Source organism: Rhinoraja longicauda, chromosome 13, assembly GCF_053455715.1.
Source record: "Rhinoraja longicauda isolate Sanriku21f chromosome 13, sRhiLon1.1, whole genome shotgun sequence".
NCBI lineage: Eukaryota > Metazoa > Chordata > Chondrichthyes > Rajiformes > Arhynchobatidae > Rhinoraja > Rhinoraja longicauda.
In genome coordinates, this window is record NC_135965.1 from 46,733,588 (window position 1) to 46,752,265 (window position 18,678).

General features: G+C 42.9%; 2 protein-coding genes across 6 annotated transcripts in view; one reads left to right on the plus strand and one right to left on the minus strand.

The window, feature by feature from the left end:
* LOC144599691 (arf-GAP with coiled-coil, ANK repeat and PH domain-containing protein 2-like) overlaps nucleotides 1-5,472 on the plus strand; it is a 91,331-nt gene extending 85,859 nt beyond the window's left edge. For all 5 annotated transcript variants that reach the window (XM_078410897.1, XM_078410902.1, XM_078410898.1 and 2 more), the window contains one exon: nucleotides 3,531-5,472. In XM_078410897.1, coding sequence (XP_078267023.1) covers nucleotides 3,531-3,631 — 101 coding nt within the window. In that variant the 3' untranslated portion in view covers nucleotides 3,632-5,472. The remainder of the gene's footprint in view (nucleotides 1-3,530) is intronic.
* A 4,924-nt stretch (nucleotides 5,473-10,396) lies between these two features.
* Nucleotides 10,397-18,678, minus strand: part of LOC144599092 (uncharacterized) — a 54,516-nt gene continuing 46,234 nt past the window's right edge. Inside the window, exons 12-13 of the mRNA XM_078409812.1 lie at nucleotides 12,769-12,898; nucleotides 10,397-10,421 (exon numbers count right to left, since the gene is read on the minus strand). Coding sequence (XP_078265938.1) covers nucleotides 10,397-10,421; nucleotides 12,769-12,898 — 155 coding nt within the window. The remainder of the gene's footprint in view (nucleotides 10,422-12,768; nucleotides 12,899-18,678) is intronic.

Genomic DNA, 18,678 nt, shown 5'->3' on the forward strand with positions numbered 1-18,678 from the left:
TAGATTACTGCGTGAAAGTTTGGTCTCTGCACCTGTGAAAGAATATATTTGTTTTGGAGTGTTAGATTTATTAGATGGGTTAGGGGTGAGGTAGTTCTCAGTTGAGGAGAGAGTGACTTGCTTTATTGGAGAGTACAAGGTTATATTCGGGTAGACGGGGAAACGCTGTTTCCTCAGTGGTGAGTGGAATACTAATATAACTCACCTTCAGTGGAAAACTGAAATGAGACATCTCCAGTCAGTGCAATGAATCTTGAAATGCTCTGACTCAATATGGTAGCTGCTCAAATTTTGAATGATTTTGATCTTATGGAGGTATCACAAAATGTTGGAGTACCTCAGCGGGTCAGGCAGCATCTCTAGAGAAGGAATGGGTGACGTTTCACAGAGTGCTGGAATAACTCAGCGGGTCAGGCAGCATCTGTGGAGAGAGGGAATGGGTGACGTTTCGGGTCGAGACCCTTCTTCAGACTGATGTGATTGATCTTATGGGCATCTTTAGACACCAAGGGAATTGGTGATCAGACATGAAAATGGATTATGTGTAGGAAGGAACAGGAGATGCTGGTTTCAACTGAAGATGGACACAAAAAGCTGGAGTAACTCAGCAGGACAGGCAGCATCTCTGGAGATAAAAGAATAGGTGACGTTTTGGGATGAGACCCTTCTTCAGACTGAGAGGTGGGGGCGAAAAAGAAAATGGATGAAATGGATTGTGTGCCCTGGCTTATTAAGTGGAAGTTAAGTACTGCTGCATTGGAGATTTCAAGGTTGTAGATTTTGGGAAATGCACCAACACGAACACATGAAGTGGCGAGATGAAGCTTTAATGCTCTGCCACTTTGCTGGCCCTGCTAGTGGGGACTGTTCCGGCTAGGCTGCTGCTTTCTGCACAGACACGCGAATAGTTCAGTATTTAAAGGTAATGAAAATAAAGATGTTGAGATAATAATATGGAAATGTTGCAGGTGAAGGTGTCCTATTCTTTATGTCTCCTGATTCTTGCACTTTTCCTTTAATGTTGCTGCTCTGAGCTTCGTCCAGGTACAGTAGTGCTTTCTCAAGGTGGCATGTGTGCAATACTGTCAGTCAATCATTTGCCATTTCCATAAATTCTTGTTTGTCTTTCTTTCATATTGACCTAAATTTGTTGACTATTCATGTTCATATTGACCTAAATTTGTTGACTATTTGCAGTTTATAAATTCCCTGTTCACGTGAGTGGTGACAAATTGTGTTCAAACATCCTTGTTAATGGAATGCATTAAGACATCCCATTTTCCTTTTAACACTCTTGTTACCACAAGACGCATGGTTCTGATTGCCCTTGGTAATGTTTGTTTTTAAGAGATTGATGAATCATTGGTTATTGCCTGTCTTACTAACTGCTGAGTCACTTCACCAATTCCAAAACACTCATGCTGAACTTTGTAATGCAAGTGAATGTTTGCTATTTGATTTAATGCACTGCATCGAAAGAGATTTGGCAGCTAGTACTTGAATTGAATGTTTCGATTGCATTTCATGTGAGCATCTTCATGGAAATGAACAATATTGCAAGTGCTGGAAACCTAAAACAAAGACAGAAAATGCTGGAAGTACTCAGCAGATCAGACAGCATCTGTGGGAAGGGAAATGATCAGTGCTTCAGGTTGGAGTTAATCCTTCGTCAAAACTGAAAAGGAGGCAAAAGCCTCATAAACCTGCAGGAGGGGTTCCGGGGAAGGAGGGGTGTCTGGGGTAAAACCGAGGTGACCATGGGGAATAGACTGTGAGCTGCTTTCATCTTCAGTTCTGAGGATGGATCTCTGAACTGAAACATTAACTCTGATTTATTGCCACAGATGTATCCTGACCTGCTGGGGGTTCCCAGCAGCTTCTGTGAGCGGGGGGGGGGGGGGGGGGGGGAGGTGCAGAGTGTATGTGGGTAGTATTTGAAAATGTTGTGCCCCTTCCACCCCTGACTGTTGCAGCTGCTACAACTGACCAAAATGTGTAACAGAGGAAATGTCAACAGCAGCTTTTAAACCAAATTAATTAAACATGTTTCAGAGCAGAGAGGACACTGAGCAGGAGGAGAATGAGAAGATATCTTTAAAAGAAAAAAAAAACCTAGAGGGCATAGCTCTAAGGTGAGAGGGGCAAAGTTTAAAAGAGATGTGCGATGCACGTGTTGCTGCTCGGGGTGGTGGCATGGAAGAGGCTTTTAGATGGGCACGTGAGCACAGGGAATGGAGGGGTCTGGATCACATGCAGACACGGGTGATTAGTTTACCTGGCATCATGTCGCCACTGACATTATATGCAGATGGGTGTGTACTGTTCTGTTCTATGTTCCAAAGAAAAAAAGAAACATGGAAACCATGTTTTAAGGAGAGTGCAGGATAATTTATGGCTGTAAAACCAATTAACGAGTTGTGGGTGGACCGTTGATCTGAGAAGAGAAAGGCACAGGCTCGGCCATGGAGCTTTGGAAATGTGTGAACAGTTGAAGCAGGGAGCAATGTTTTTCATGCCTCAATGGTAGTTGGTGGTGAGAGGGGAGACTGCACGATAATGGGGATGTCCATGGCTGGTCCAGTGGGAGAAACTCCTGTTGAAAAACCACTGGCAAAGCCTTGTAGAGTAGGAGCGAATCCAAATGAAGTCACGGAGGCGCAGCGGGTAGAGCTGCTGCCTCACAGCTCAAGAGTCCCAGTGTTGATCCTGACCTCAGGTGCTGTCTGTGTGGTGTTTGCATGTTCTCCCTGTGACCGCGTGGGTTTCCTCCGGGTGCTCCAATTTCCTCCCACATACCAAAGACGTACAAGTGTGTAGGTTAATTGGCTTTTGTAAATTGCCCCTGGTGTGTGCGGAGTGGATGAGAAAGTGGGATAACATAGAACTATGTGAACAGGTGATCAATGGTTGGTGTGGACTCGGTGGGCTGGAGGGCCTGTGTCTGGCATCTTTCAGTTCGATTCAATTCAAATCAATGCCAGCAAGGTGAGATGTTATGGCATGGAATATCTGATCACATCGAGGGGCCGAGGTTAACACGGTGCGTCACAGAGCATACTGCATGAAAGGAGTCTGTCTGGCAGGCGTGTGTAAGATGAGTTCTTGCTGGTCTGGGACTCTCCTCCCATGGGCAAAAACCTGAATTTAGGGCCAAAATTATCAGCAGTTTGCTTCGAGTGACCTGTGAAACGGGTAGGATATTTCCAGTGGAAGGTGGGATTATTAACCAGAGGAACAGCTTAAAGATAGCAGCCGAGGGATAGCTGAGAAGCGAGCCTTTTATAATCTGGAAGCAGGGAGTTGAAAGGACGGGGAAGTAGTGCAGAAGCGACGAGCAAGAATCTCGGGGGCTGTGGTCAGAGAGCAGGAGTTATGATGAACTGAGCAGGAGCTCCAGCACGGGGATCCTGAGCGAAGCAGCCTTCTCTAGAATTAAACATCATAGTTCACATATACGACCAGTCATTAGTACACGGGGAACTATTGTCTCATTATATTTCTGCAATGACACTCAGCTTTTTCTATTGCAGGTGATGCAACCTACCAGGATATTTTCAGAGACTTTTCCCATATGGCCTCTCACAACCCCGAAAGATTAAACCGTTTCCAACGGAGATCAGAGGCTGATTAACCTCTTCCTGCATTTCTTCAGAGAACTGCGGTCATTCACTTGGTGTAATCGTATGGAAGCATATTCATCAATTCAATATATATACATATATATATATATATATATATATATACACACACCAAAAATGAATTTTAAAGAGCTGTAAATGAAGGAACCTTGGCGTATATATTTCCAAGCAGCTAATTTTATTTGGACTATGCTGTCTATGCAAACACCCCACCTCTGTGCTGTTGATTTTGTTAAACTTAAGTTGAAGTTAAAAATCTTTTGTGGTGTTCCACCACTGGGAAATGTGCAAATGGTATGGTAGTTCAAGTGAACTGAAGTTTTGTTGGGGGAAAAAAATTCGGACAAAAATATTTGGGTGCTGAAGCTGTGGAGCTGTTGTACAGTGAGCGAGGAACACTGACAACGAACCAGTGCCCAGGGAACATATTGCAACCGCACATTCTACATTTGTTTCCTCTTATAAAATAGAAAATGCTTTTAATTTACAATTTCAGCAAATATTTTATCATATTTTTAATACTTCGAATATTCTTTCCATCCAAGAGATTTTGTGTTTTTATATCTTTTTAACTGCTTTCCTTCTGACCCACACTTGGGTGCAATGTTTGGAGACTGTCAGGTTAACCCTCTACTTGCCCTGTCATCCCAACATCAAATCCAGTTCGTGAGATCACTTAAAGTAGGAAATTAGATTAGGAGATTAGAATTAATTTATACATTTAGCATTATATCATCATCACACTATCTTATTTTACATTTAGTGTGATACAAATGGAAAGCAAATCAGTTGTCTGAGTTACATAGAAACAGAAAATAGGTGCAGAAGGAGGCCATTTGGCCCTTCGAGCCAGCACCGCCATTCACTGTGATCATGGCTGACCATCCACAATCAGTAACCTGTGCCTGCCTTCTCCCCATATCCCTTATTCCACTAGCCCCTCATCTCGTCTTAGTTTTAAATGGCCTCCCCTTTATTCTTAGATTGTGGCCCCTGGTTCTGGACTCCCCTAACATTGGGAATATTTTTCCTGCATCTAGCTTGTCCAGTCCTTTTATAATTGTATATGTTTCTATTAAAAACGTATAAAACGCATTGAGTTGCTACACAATCTGTACCAGTGACCAGGTGAAGCAAATGTTACTGACTTCTTTGCCAGTGTTCAGAGCATCTTCAGTACATGGGGATTCAAATAAATCTATATTCTTAACAGATTTTATTTACCAACACTTAAATCAAACGGTGGCAACTTTAAAAATCAACATTGCATCGAAGATCAACCAGTTTAATCCCATATCCTTATGCAGCAAAAAACAAATAAAAGTCACAGCTTTTTGAAATGTAAGCAACATTTATGCTGCGTCATATTTTTAAACCTAATATGTCCAATGTATTTTGCTCTTGAAGGTGTAAATATTTACCTATATATGTTTGTACCCAGGGATTGATAAAACACTCTGTTTTGCTTTTGCTGTGGGTTTTGAGTTAGTACATTTGTACAAAAAAGTTTAAATATATCAGTAAAAGCTCAATGAAAATGTAATGACAACATATGAAGCACACAAACCAGTCGAGCATTTATAGTCTTGTATTTCAGTTTAAAATGTGATTTGTCCTTTTGAGAGGCCGAAGCATTGGCAAATTTAGACCAATAATCAGTACTGTAGGTACCTGATGGACCCATTTGCCTCCACACAAACAAATATACCCCTAGAACTTTGAAAATGTATTCAATCTATTTATCATCCTTATGTAATTGCATATATTGTATATATAAACCTTTCTGTATGGAATATTTTATTCACATTATAGAACTGTTGTGTGAAAGTTTCCTGGAAGCTTGTATGAGTTTACATTCCATGAACAAAAATTAAATATACATTTGGTTTTCAAAACTGCAGGAAGTCTACTGTATTACTGATGCTGATTACACGCGTTTTGAAATCGGTCTAGCTTGTTCTCTGGCATCACTTTGTTTGTTTGGGGAACAGTGATAATTTGGAAGGGGAAGTGAGGGAAATGAAGTCGTGTGCTGTGAAGTATAAATCTGATTTTACAAAGCTTTCTGACGACGATAGAGGCACAGTAAAAGACACAAAGTGCTCAGTGGATCAGGCAGAATCTCTGGAAAAGAGGCAAAGGTGATGTTTTGAGTTGGGACCCTTCTGTCTAATTGTGGTGGGGAGAGAAAGCTGAAAAAGAGGTGGAGTAGGACAAAGCCAGGCAAGTTATAGGTGGAAGTTATAGTTATAGGGGTCTGAAGAAGGGTCTCAACCCAAAACGTCACCCATTCTCTCCAGGGATGCTGCCTCTCCCACTGAGTTACTCCAGCTTTTTGTGTCTATCTTAAGTTATAGGTGGAGACAGGCACAAAATGCTGGAGTAACAGCGGCATCTCTGGAGAGAAGGGATGGATGACGTTTCTGGAAAGAAGGAATCTCTCCACAGATGCTGCTCGGCCTGCTGTTACTCCAGCATTGTGTGTCTATCTCCATAGATGCTGCTCGGCCTGCTGTTACTCCAGCATTGTGCGTCTATCTCCATAGATGCTGCTCGGCCTGCTGTTACTCCAGCATTGTGTGTCTATCTCCATAGACGCTGCTCGGCCTGCTGTTACTCCAGCATTGTGTGTCTACACCGATCAGCCAAAACATTCTGACCACTGACAGGTGAAGTGAATAACATTGGTTATCTTGTTACAATGGCAGCTGTCAAGGGTGCCATTGTAACAAGATATTAGGCAGCAAGTGAACAGTCATTTCTTGAAGTTGATGTGTTGGATGCAGGAGAAATGAGCAGGAGTAAAGACCTGAGCGACTTTGACAAGGGCCAAATTGTTATGCCAGAAAACTGGGTCAGAGCATCTCTGAAACGGCAAGGCGTGTGGGGTGCTCCCGGTCAGCAGTGGTGAGTACCTACCCACAGTGGTCCGAGGAAGGACAAACCTCACTCCAGTGACAGGGTGTTGAGCGCCCAAGGCTCATCAATGCGAGAGGGCAATGAAGGCTATCACATCTGGTCCGAACCAACAAAAGGTCTACTGTGGCACGTCACAGAAAATTTTAATGGTGGTCAGGGGAGGAATGTGTCACGATACAATCTTTTGGTCATTTGTCTAATATCCCTCCCAATATTTGTTAAATATTTCACTCCCTTAACCACTGTTCACTGAATTTGCCGTGCTCATTTCTAAGTAAGGCAAAAAGAATGAAACGATAAAATTACCATCAAGAAATTAAGGATTTAGAAAAAACTACAAAGGTCAGGTCAACTCACCAACTTGGACACACAATGCCGTTCGTTCTTCATCGCTGGGACACAATCCTGGAACTTCCTATCTCCCGCGTGTGGGGATGATCTCATAAATAATCTTCGGATTAAACCAGCAACTGCAGTTCCTCTCTGCATATCTCATGTTGGCAGCAGTTCAAGTAGACAGCTCACCACTATCTTCCCAAGGCTGTTAGTCCTGGCATTAAATACAGGCCTCACCAGCCTTGCCCAAATGCCATTCATAAACCCAAAACTTCCAAACAAACTGAGTATCACTTGACTTACAATTAACTGATCTCAAAAATATTTTTGTCCGTTGCTTTGTATTTCGGCATTTGAAATTTCTGCTGCTAATAAAATGTTTATGCAATTTTAAAGGATGTTAACAATTATGTATTTCACGTGTACGTGGTTAAATGTAGTTGTAAAATTTCCTTTTGAGTCCGAGTTGTTTCATGAATATTTTTAACCTGATGGCCTTGGGCTCTTTTGAAAGTCTAAATGTGAACCTAGACAATAGACAATAGGTGCAGGAGTAGGCCATTCGGCCCTTCGAGCCAGCACCACCATTCAATGTGATCATGGCTGATCATTCTTAATCAGTACCCCGTTCCTGCCTTCTCCCCATACCCCCCTGACTCCGCTATCCTTAAGAGCTCTATCTAGCTCTCTCTTGAATGCATTCAGAGAATTGATCTCCACTGCCTTCTGAGGCAGAGAATTCCACAGATTCACAACTCTGACTGAAAAAGTTTTTCCTCATCTCGGTAGCGCAGCGGTAGAGTTGCTGCTTTACAGCGAATGCAGCGCCGGAGACTCAGGTTCGATCCTGACTACGGGTGCTGCACTGTAAGGAGTTTGTACGTTCTCCCCGTGACCTGCGTGGGTTTTCTCCGAGATCTTCGGTTTCCTCCCACACTCCAAAGACGTACAGGTATTGGCTGGGTAAATGTAAAAATTGTCCCTAGTGGGTGTAGGATAGTGTTAATGTACGGGGATCGCTGGGCGGCACGGACTTGGTGGGCCGAAAAGGCCTGTTTCCGGCTGTATATATATGATATGATATGATAAATGGCCTACCCCTTATTCTTAAACTGTGGACCCTTGTTCTGGACTCCCCCAACATTGGGAATATATTTCCTGCCTCTAACGTGTCCAACCCCTTAATAATCTTATATGTTTCGATAAGATCCCCTCTCATCCTTCTAAATTCCAGTGTATACAAGCCTAGCCGATCCAATCTTTCAACATATGACAGTTCCGCCATTCCGGGAATTAACCGAGTAAACCTATGCTGCACGCCCTCAATAGCAAGAATATCCTTCCTCAAATTTGGAGACCAAAACTGCACACAGTATTCCAGGTGCGGTCTCACTAGAACCCTGTACAACTGTAGAAGGGCCTCTTTGCTCCTATACTCAACTCCTCTTGTTATAAAGGCCAACATTCCATTGGCTTTCTTCACTGGAAGATTTGCCTTGACTATTTTTTTTCTCTTCACATACCTAAAAAAGCTTTTACTATCCTCCTTTATATTATTGGCTTTTACTATCCTCCTTTATATTATTTACCCTCATACCCCATCTTTTCTCCCCGCATTGCCTTTTTAGTTATCTTCTGTTGCTCTTTTAAAGATTCCCAACAGAGGATGTACTTCCTGCGGCAACATAATCTGCCACAGGCAATGATGGTCTAATTCTATACTGTTATCAATGAGTCCTTCTTCACCTTCTCCATCGTGGTCTGGTTTGGCTCAGCCACCAAGCACCACATCCGGAGGCTGCAACGGATTGTTCGTACAGCTGAGAAGGTTGTTGGCTGCAACCTTCCCCCCATTGATGAACTGTACACTGCAAGGGCCAGGAAGCGAGCGGGCAAGATCATCTCTGAACGCTCTCACCCTGGCCACAAACTATTTGAAGCACTTCCCTCTGGAAGGCGACTCCGGACTGTCAAAGCAGCCACAGCCAGACATAAAAACAGCTTTTTTTCCCACAAGTAGTAGTTCTACTCAATAATCAAAGTCTGTAGTCTTTTTTTCGCTCTGGTTTATTTTCACCCACATGTTTAGACTGTAATGTTGTATCCTTATTGTTTTGATGTGTTTATGCTTTATTCTTAATTGTTAACTGTATGTATTATCGTTTGTGAGCAGAGCACCAAGGCACATTCCTTGTATATGCACATACTTGGCCAATAAACTTAATTAATTGTTTCATTCATTCATTTCCCTTGTTCTGCTCTCTCTGTGGCTCTGGATAATATTGACCTTGATATCCTCCTTGTTGGAGATTAGGATTGGAAACAAATTAAGGAATCCATTTTGTGTGAAAGGATCGCTTATCTCAACTTCACTGCAACTGCTACGCAGCTAAAACCCTGGAATTAAAATGCCTGCAAAACCAGCCAGCAGACAGCATCTGTAGACTGTCAACAAACCTTGAGATTCAGCTGTTATCATGTAAAATAGCTTTGGAAAATTCTCTTTCCTCATTTGTAAATCTATATGTTTATCTTTCCTGTACCATGGAAGTAACCTCTCCTCCAATGTCGACCTTGATGACGAGATCCAACATCGTCTTAAGTGTGCTAGAACAGCTTTTGGACGTCATCGAACAAGAGTCTTTCAAAATCGTGACATCCGAACAGACTAAAATGTTAGTGTACAAAGCAGTGGTGATTCCAACACTCCTGTATGCATCAGAAACCTGGACAACGTACCGACACCATCTGAAAACACTTGAAAAGTTCCATCAACGATGTCTTCGAAGCAGCTTAAATATCAGCTGGGAAGACAGAAGAACCAACGTCAGCATCCTGAATGAAGCAAAAACATCAAACATCGAAGCCTTCATCATCAAGAACCAACTAAGATGGAGCGGTTATGTTGTTTGGATGGAAGACGAGCATCTACCAAAGCAACTCTTCTACTCCCAGCTTAAAGGCAAACGTAAAAGAGAATGAAGAAATGTGAAATGGACATTGACAATTGGGAAACCATTGCCAAGGGCATGAAACTGGCGAACCATCGTCCAAAAAGGAACGGCGACCTTCGAAGCCAACAGATGTGCAGAATTAGAAGAAAAGAGAAGTAAACGGGTAGAGAGGCAGCAACAACCACAGCCCGATCTGGCATCTGGAATTACCTGCCCTGAATACCAAAGAACTTTCAAAGCCAGGATTGGACTCATAAGCCACCTGAGAGTTCATAAAAACAATGGAATGTAGACCATCATCCTCGACCTCGAGGGATAGCCACAACGACGACAAGTAAATAGGTGGAGCTATTTAAGATTTGTCCTGTAGCTTTGCCAAGGAGAGTTTTGAGTCCCTACTAAACTGAGATAATACCTAATGCAAAAACCCAATGCTGCAGAGGGAGGTGGAATGACTTCTAAAGCAAGGCTTTTGTAAAGAAAGACAGGAAATGCTGGTAACACTCAGAAGGTCAGAATGCACGAATGGAAAGGGAGACGAGGAATGTTTCAGGCCTGGGACCCTTCAACAGAACTGAGAAAGAACGAAACACGTTAATCTTGGGGGCAAAGAGATGGGGGAGGGGGAGACAGGTTCCACCAAGATGCAGCACAGAACGCCCAAGGAGATCCTTTTTCTTTGTGGCTATTATACTGCACAACTCCTTCCCTTCAGTCGTGGGGTAGACTGCCTCCCCTTCCCCCCCACCTTTGTCATGGGGTAGACTGCCTCCCCTTCCCCCCCACCTTTGTCATGGGGTAGACTGCCTCCCCTTCCCCCCCACATTTGTCATGGGGTAGACTGCCTCCCCTTCCCCCCCACCTTTGTCATGGGGTAGACTGACTCCCCTTCCCCCCTCCTCGCCCCAATCTTTGCACATCTCCAGTCCTGAATTTTCCACTCGGCACTTTAATTTCACGTTTAATGTATCTTGTTGTGTTTTATGACTGTCGACAGACCAAATGCCCTGCTAGGATAAATAAAGTTATATCGTATGGTATGGGTGGAACAAGCTGATCTTCTTTGTTAGGGTGACATAATAGGTCAGTTAACATCAGATTACGTTTCTTTGACTTGTAATGTGAAGTTTGGCAGGCTTGGGTTTTATTCCTTGGAGTGCAGGAGGCTGAGGGGCGATCCATCGAGGTGTATAAAAGGATAATCAATAGGGTGAACGCCGAGACTTTTACCCAGGTAGAGGAATCAAGAAACAGACGTAGGTTAAGGTAAGAGGGGCAAATTTTAATGGGACCCAAGGGGCAACTTCTACACTCGGAGGCCGATGGGTGTATGGAACAAGCTGTTAGTTGAGACAAGAACTATACGAGCATTTAAAAGACACTTGGCCAGGTACATGGTAGAAAAGGTTTAGAAAGACATGGGCCAAATAGATTAGGTTAGATAGAGCACCTTGGTCGATATGAACCAGTTGGGCCGAAGGGCCCGAGTCCATGTTGCATGACTCTACGACGCTAATTAGTAGCAAGCAAAATGGCCAGTTATATCAGCAGAAAGAAAGAGAAAGTTATATAAGGATTGGAGAATTCAACATTGAGTCCTAAAGGAAAATGACACTGTTGCTAAAGCTTGCATTCGACTTTGTTCTATTCATGCAGCAGGCCGCAGAGAGGCCAGTGGGACTGAGATGTGAATTTAAGTGACTCGATTGGTCTTACCGATGGACAGACCACATCCAGAACACCAAATGTAGTGGATCTTCAGACCCAGAATGCTGTCTGTCCATTCCTTCATTCCTTCATTTCCTTCCACAGATGCCCAATCCACTGAGTTTAGTTTAGTTTAGAGACACAGGCCCTTCGGCCCAGGGAGTCCACACCGACCAGCAATCCTCGCACATTACACATTAGGGACATATTACACTTATACCAAGTATACAAACCCAAGCCAATTAACTTTCAAACCTGTATGTCTTTGGAGTGTGGGAGGAAACTGAAGATCTCGGGGAAATTCCACGTGGTCACGGGGGGATCGTACAAACTCCGTACAGTCAAGCACCTGTGGTCGGGATCAAACCCGGGTTTCCAGTCCTCCATCAGTTAAAATTTTGCTCAAGATTCCAGCTTTTGCCGTCTCCTGTCTTCATTTTACTGCTGGAGTTTGATTCTGTTTCAAGTTCATAACTCGCTCATGGATACTCCTTGCCTATAATATGACAAAATTCATATTCCTACCTCCATTCCTATCATCTCTCCAGGATCCTGTGCTTGCTCAGGGCGTTTGTTTCTTCGATTGCAAATGGATGAATCTGCACCCACCCTGCAGTGTTCCTGCTCTTGGGCAGAAAAATGGATTTTCTGCTGACTTTTGCCCACAGTCGGAAGACCACAAAAATAATTAGTCTATTGTCTGCAATTGTGATTCATATTTCCATACAACCTAGGAAGCCATTCCATCCACAAGCTCACAGATAAATGTAATTCCCAATTAATTTATCTAGTAATCTATTCTTCCCACCAACATTGCCATCAACTACCCCAGATTCTACCCCTCACTTACACAACAGGGACAATTTACTGTGGCCGATTAACCAACTGACCTGCATGTCTTTGGGGCCATGCGGAGGAAGCTCGCCCAGACACAGGGAGCGTGTGCAGACTCCATAAAGACAGCACCTGAGGTTAGGATTGATCCTAGGTAGCTGGAGTGTGAAGTAGCAGCTTTATCAGCCAACTGACCCAAATTTCACTGCTAAACAAACCTCAGAACTCGACTCTATATTACAAACACAATTGCCAGTTTGCTTCAGTGCAAGGCAACACATTTATTTAAAGCCCTTGATCACATGGAGACTGTAAAAATCAGGATGCAATCTAGAAGGAAATATTACAATTCATACTGTACAATTATGGTACATAATTACATGTTTTTAGTTTCAAAGTCACGTTTGGTTTTCAGAACAGTGCCACTCAAAAATTTGCAGGATGTTGGAATCTGCATGTTGACTGCACGTTGCATGTCTGCATGTTGTCTACCAGGTACATCGGCCACTTCTGTGGAGAGAGAAAGAAATGAAAATGTTAGTGCACACAATGGGCAGGTTTCTGACCTCAGAACCATCCCAAATACAAATCCAGTTACAAGAATTAATCTGTTTAATACTGAGCAACAAATAAACTGAGATCCACATTGACAGCTGCATCACACCAGATGCACCCGAGTTCAAATCCGTGGTACTCTGAACCTGCACCTGTACAACCAGATATAGTCACACCAAAGAAATAGTGATTTTGCAGGAAAAATCTACCTCCTCTTTACAAACCTTAAAAATCTATCTCCCATCTCAGGTCTACTTCGAGGCCTCAAAAGACTTACTTGTTTTAATCAATATTGAACAGGCTGACAACCTGTGGCACTTTACCTAATTAAATGAGAGGCTACATCTGCAGCAGTGGAAATTTGGGTGTGCCTTTATGTTGATATAAGTAAACAGGTTTTACTGACAAGGTAGTTGTACAGAAAGCTTGGAAATGTGATCAGTGCTAGATTGTAGACTGGTGTTGTTACTTTGCATCCAATATTTTTTTTCATGTGATGTCCATGAACCAAGTCTTAAATTCCAGATTCCATTTATACGGGATATTTAAATTCCAATATTTTAGATTCCAGCATCTGCAATTTTTGTTTAGTTTAGAGATACAGCGCGGAAACATGCCCTTCGGCCCACCAAGTCCGCACTGACCAGTGATCCCCGCCCATTAACATTACCCTACGCTCACTGAGGGCAATTTACACTTCCATCGGCTAATTAACCTACAAACATGTACGTCATTGGAGCGTGGGAGGAAATGTAAGATCTCGGAGAAAACCCACATAGATACGAGGAGAACGTACAAACTCCGCACAGACAGCACCCGTAGTTGGGATCGAACCCGGGTCTCTGGCGCTGCAAGCGATGTAAGACAGCAACTCTAACGCTGCTCATTGTCTTCAATATTTAAATTTTGTCTAGTCTTTATTGTAGGCAAGTATATTACAGTTAAAGATAGATAATAATAATGTAGACTAACTTGGTGAGTTTTAAGTTCATTAGGGAATATGACCTCTGTCAATAATGCAAATAAAGCTTAAAAATTGTGAGAATAGACAAAAAAACTGGAGTAACTCAGCAGGACAAGCAGCAGTTCTAGAGAGAAGGAATGGGTGACGTTTCGGGTCTAGACCCTTCTTCAGACTGGTTAGGGTTAAGGGAAACGAGAGATATAGACGGTGATGTGGAGAGATAAAGAACAATGAATGAAAGATATGCAAAAAAGTAACAATGATAAAAGAAACAGGCCATATGTGGTTAGCTGTTTGTAGGGTAAAAATGAGAAGCTAGTGTGACTTGGGGGGGGGGGGGGGGGGGGATAGAGAAAGAGAGAGGGAATAGCAGGACTACCTGAAGTGAGAGAAATCAATATTCATACCACTGAGCTGTAAGCTGCCCAAGCAAAATACGAGATGCTGTTCCTCCAATTTGTGTTTAGTCTCACTCTGACAATGGAGGAGACCAAGGACAGAAAGGTCTGTGGAGAAATGGGACGGAAAACTAAAGTGCCCAGCAACTGGAAAGTTCAAGTAGGTTCTGGCGGGATGAGCAAAGGTGTTCCACGAAACGATCGCCAATCTGCACTTGGTCTCGCTGATGTATAAGAGTCCACATCTTGAACAATCTTAAAAATCCTGAGGATTGTTTATTGATACAAACGTGCTGTGAAAATGTGCTCTTCATCTTGAGACTTCAGATCCCAAGTTGTAGACTCCTGAACCACGCCCCTCCTCCTACTCTCTATCCTGCCATCTCCTCAGTGTTTTTCATGTCTCAATATAGGTCACCTCAGAGACTCAATTCTAAGAGAAACATGGTTTGGCCTACTCAATCCCTCTGCATTCCACAGACATGCCATCTCATAAACTAGTCGGGTAAATCTTCACTGCACACTCTATAGCAAATAAGCCCTTTAGATAAAGAAACAAAAAAACTCAATACTCCTGGCACTAACTCCATGTATCATTTTAGTAAACACCTTTATTGCGCCCCTCAAATCCTCTTGCAACAAAGTTTAGTAGTAGGGAAGAGCTAGGAATAAATTAAACAGAACTTCTATTCAGGAGGGGGACTAATTTTGCTTGACTGAGAGGGAACCAGCAAGAGATAAGCAGAAGCAGGCATAAGAGATTAGCTACACAAACAGATTAAATGGCCACTTAATGGGACCTTGTATTGGTATTGATTTATTATTGTTACATGTAGAGACATAGTGAAAAACCTTGTTTTGTGTGCAATCCAGCCAAATCACACTATACATGCCATACAAAGGGTAAGGAAACAAGCAGGCAGAATGTGGTGTTACAGTGACAGAGAAAACACAGATTTTTTTTTTAAAGTGCAAGGACCACAACAAAGTAGTTTAATTTATTGTCACATGTACCAAGCTACAGTGAAAAGCTTTTTTGTTGCATGCTATCCATTCAGCGGAAAGACAATCAAGTCATCCACGATGTACAAATACAGGGAAAGGAAATAACATTTAGCGCAAGGTAAAGCCCAATTAAAAATAGTCCAAGGCCCTCCAATGAGGTTCAAGGTAGATGAGGACCACTCTCTAGTTAGTGATAGGATGGTTCAGTTGCCCGAGAACAACTGGGAAGAAACTGTCCCTGAATCTTTAGGTCTGGAGGAATCTGGATTGGGTGGTGGTGTGAGGGATAGACTGGGCTACCTCCACAACTCTGCAATTTCTCGTTGTCTTGGGCAGTTGCCAAACCAAGCCATGATGAATTCCGATATGATGCTTCTTATGGTGCAACTGTAGAAATTGGTAAGTGTCATTGGAAATATGCTGCATATCTTTAGTCATGGGAGGAAATAGAGTAACAGCATCAATGTGGTTGGACCAGAACAAATTGGTGATGATATTTACACGTAAAGGTTTCAACCATCTCCACTTCAGCATCATTGATGCAGATTGGGACAGGTATTCCACCCTGCTTCCTGAGGTTGATAACTAGCCCCTGAGCCTCTGACTCTGACTCTGTAATCCTATGGCTGGGAAGGTGGTGAGTTTTAGCTGGAAGATGTGGGAGTTGGTGGAGATCAGAAAGCGTTCCAGCAATCACATTGCATTAAAAGTCGGCACCTTGAATTTTTTGCTAGGATGTTATACTGGAGTTGTTTATGTTTAATCTTTATGTAGTTTTGTATCTTGTTGCTTTTTTGGTATGACTGTATGGTAAATCAAATTTCACTGTACCTCGGTACATGTGACAATAAAGGACCATTGAACCATTGGGTTTGAGTTGCACATTTAGCGAGTTATCAAGGAAATAGTTATTTGGTCAGCCTGGTCTAGGAGGCAGTTACAGCAAATGTAAAGAGCCATGCACTGTTCTTTGTTATTGTATTTTTCATAGTTTATTTTTTATGGTTTATTGTCAAAATAAACAAGTCACCTAATTTGCATTTGGTTTCCACATATAACATCAGGGAGAAGGCAGGAAAATGGGATTAGGAGGCAGAGATCAGCCATGATTGAATGGTGGAGTGGATTCAATGGGCCGAATGGCTTAATTCTACTCCAACAATTTGTGAACTTGTGAACACACTGCAAGTGTCATTTGGAGCCTTAGGCTGTTCATTTCTTCAATTCTTTTGAGGTCTGTGAGGACTGGGAAACGATGAGAATGCACCAACTTCTCTTCTCTAATATGAAGTCATCCAGTTGATCCCATTGCAAAACTATCTTAATATTGGCAATGGTAATTGCAAGCGGGTGGCACCAGCAATGGCTGCCTCACCAACAGTCTGTCTTATCCATTCCTTCTTATAGGCTTCGACCGCCCCAACTGTGGATGGTTCGACTGCCCCGACCACAGGAGATTAAAGGGGAAAGAAGCTTGGACTTTATTGCCTTACATTACAGTCAGGAATGTGGGGAATCCGCTGTGGTGGATGTTTATGTTATCATTTATGTAGTTTGTCTTGTTGCTTTTATTACTATGGCTGTGGTAAATCGAATATCACTGTACCTTGATGGGTACACGTGACAAGAAAAGACCTTGAACCTGAACCTTGAAGCACAGCCCTGTCAAAGATTGCTGTTGACAAGACTGACAACAATGTTGAAATAAGCTGCTGCTAACCTAGCTGTTTACACAGACAGTTGACATAGCAGGTGCTTAGTGAGACAAGCCCCATAATAAACTTTGGTAGAATCAGAACAGGGGAAAGCGTGATCTTCACGTGTGTGTGGGATACTTGGCCAAATGCAATCTGGGACGGATCACAAAGATTGGGTAAGAGGAGTACACGTTAGAAACAAATTAAAACCCACAGCCAGGAACATGATATGGGAAACTATAATGCGAACATGTAAAATATATTATCTGACTGAGAACAGCCATCGATAGCAAGTCAATGTGTGAATGGACCATGTATTGGGGAGAGTGGGAATGGAGGCAGCTGGGATAAGTTTCAGGCTCATCACCAGGGATTCTATGACTCAAAATTATGCAGGGAATTGTGAAGTGCCTCAGGTAATTAATTACCTGCACTGTAGGCTTGTCCAAACATAGTCATGACCATCAAACAATGTGTCAATGATTACACTTGAAAATGTAAATCACTTGAAAATGTAAATCACCTTGTACTGTAAACAACTGGTGCGATTCTCATTAGACCGCACTGATGTGCTGACATTGGTACATCACAAAATGCTGCTCCCATTCCCCTCTTGTTTCTTGCTGCACCAATAAAGCCCAAGTTAGATTTAAGGCCCAAACTGATCAGGTGTGTCGGGAGGAACTGTAGAAGGTGGTTAAAACCGAAGGCAGACACAAAAAGCTGGAGTAACTCAATGGGTCAGGCAGCATTTCATCATATCATATCATATATATACAGCCGGAAACAGGCCTTTTCGGCCCTCCAAGTCCGTGCCGCCCAGTGATCCCCGTACATCAACACTATCCTACACCCACTAGGGACAATTTTTGCATTTGCCCAGCCAATTAACCTACATACCTGTACGTCTTTGGAGTGTGGGAGGCAACCGAAGATCTCGGAGAAAACCCACGCAGGTCACGGGGAGAACGTACAAACTCCTTACAGTGCAGCACCCGTAGTCAGGATCGAACCTGAGTCTCCAGCGCTGCATTCGCTGTAAAGCAGCAACTCTACCGCTGCGCTACTGTGCCGCCCATCTCTGCAGAAAAGGAAAAGGTGACGTTTCACAGAGTGCTGGAGTAACTCAGCGGGTCAGGTAGCACCTGTGGAGAACATGGATAGGTGACGTTTCACAGAGTGCTGGAGTAACTCAGCGGGTCAGGCAGCATCTCTGGAGAGAAGGAATAGGAGACTTGGGGGGGGGGGGGGGATGTTGCAATCCTCAGTGCATTGAATTCAACAATTTCAGATCACCAGCCTTTCCAGTTTGTGGAAGAACTGGTTAATTCTGATGAAAGATTCTCCCCCTGCGATATTAACAGTTTCTATTAAGAAATTCAGCACCGAAATGGACTTACTGATTAATAAAAGAATAACTTTCTAACTTGCTGTTATCCCTCTTGAACAGATCTTCATAAGATTTGTATGTATTCATGATCTCCCAATCTACCCTGTGCCACCTTTATACTTTTTTTATCTGCACTTTCTTTGTAGCTGTATATTATATTGATTATATTCTGCACTTTATTTCCTTTCCTTTTTGCACAAGCTGTTAAACTCATGGTGTGATTTTACCCACATATGGTATGAATCTGTCTGGATGGATCGCAAAATAAAGCTTTTTGCTGT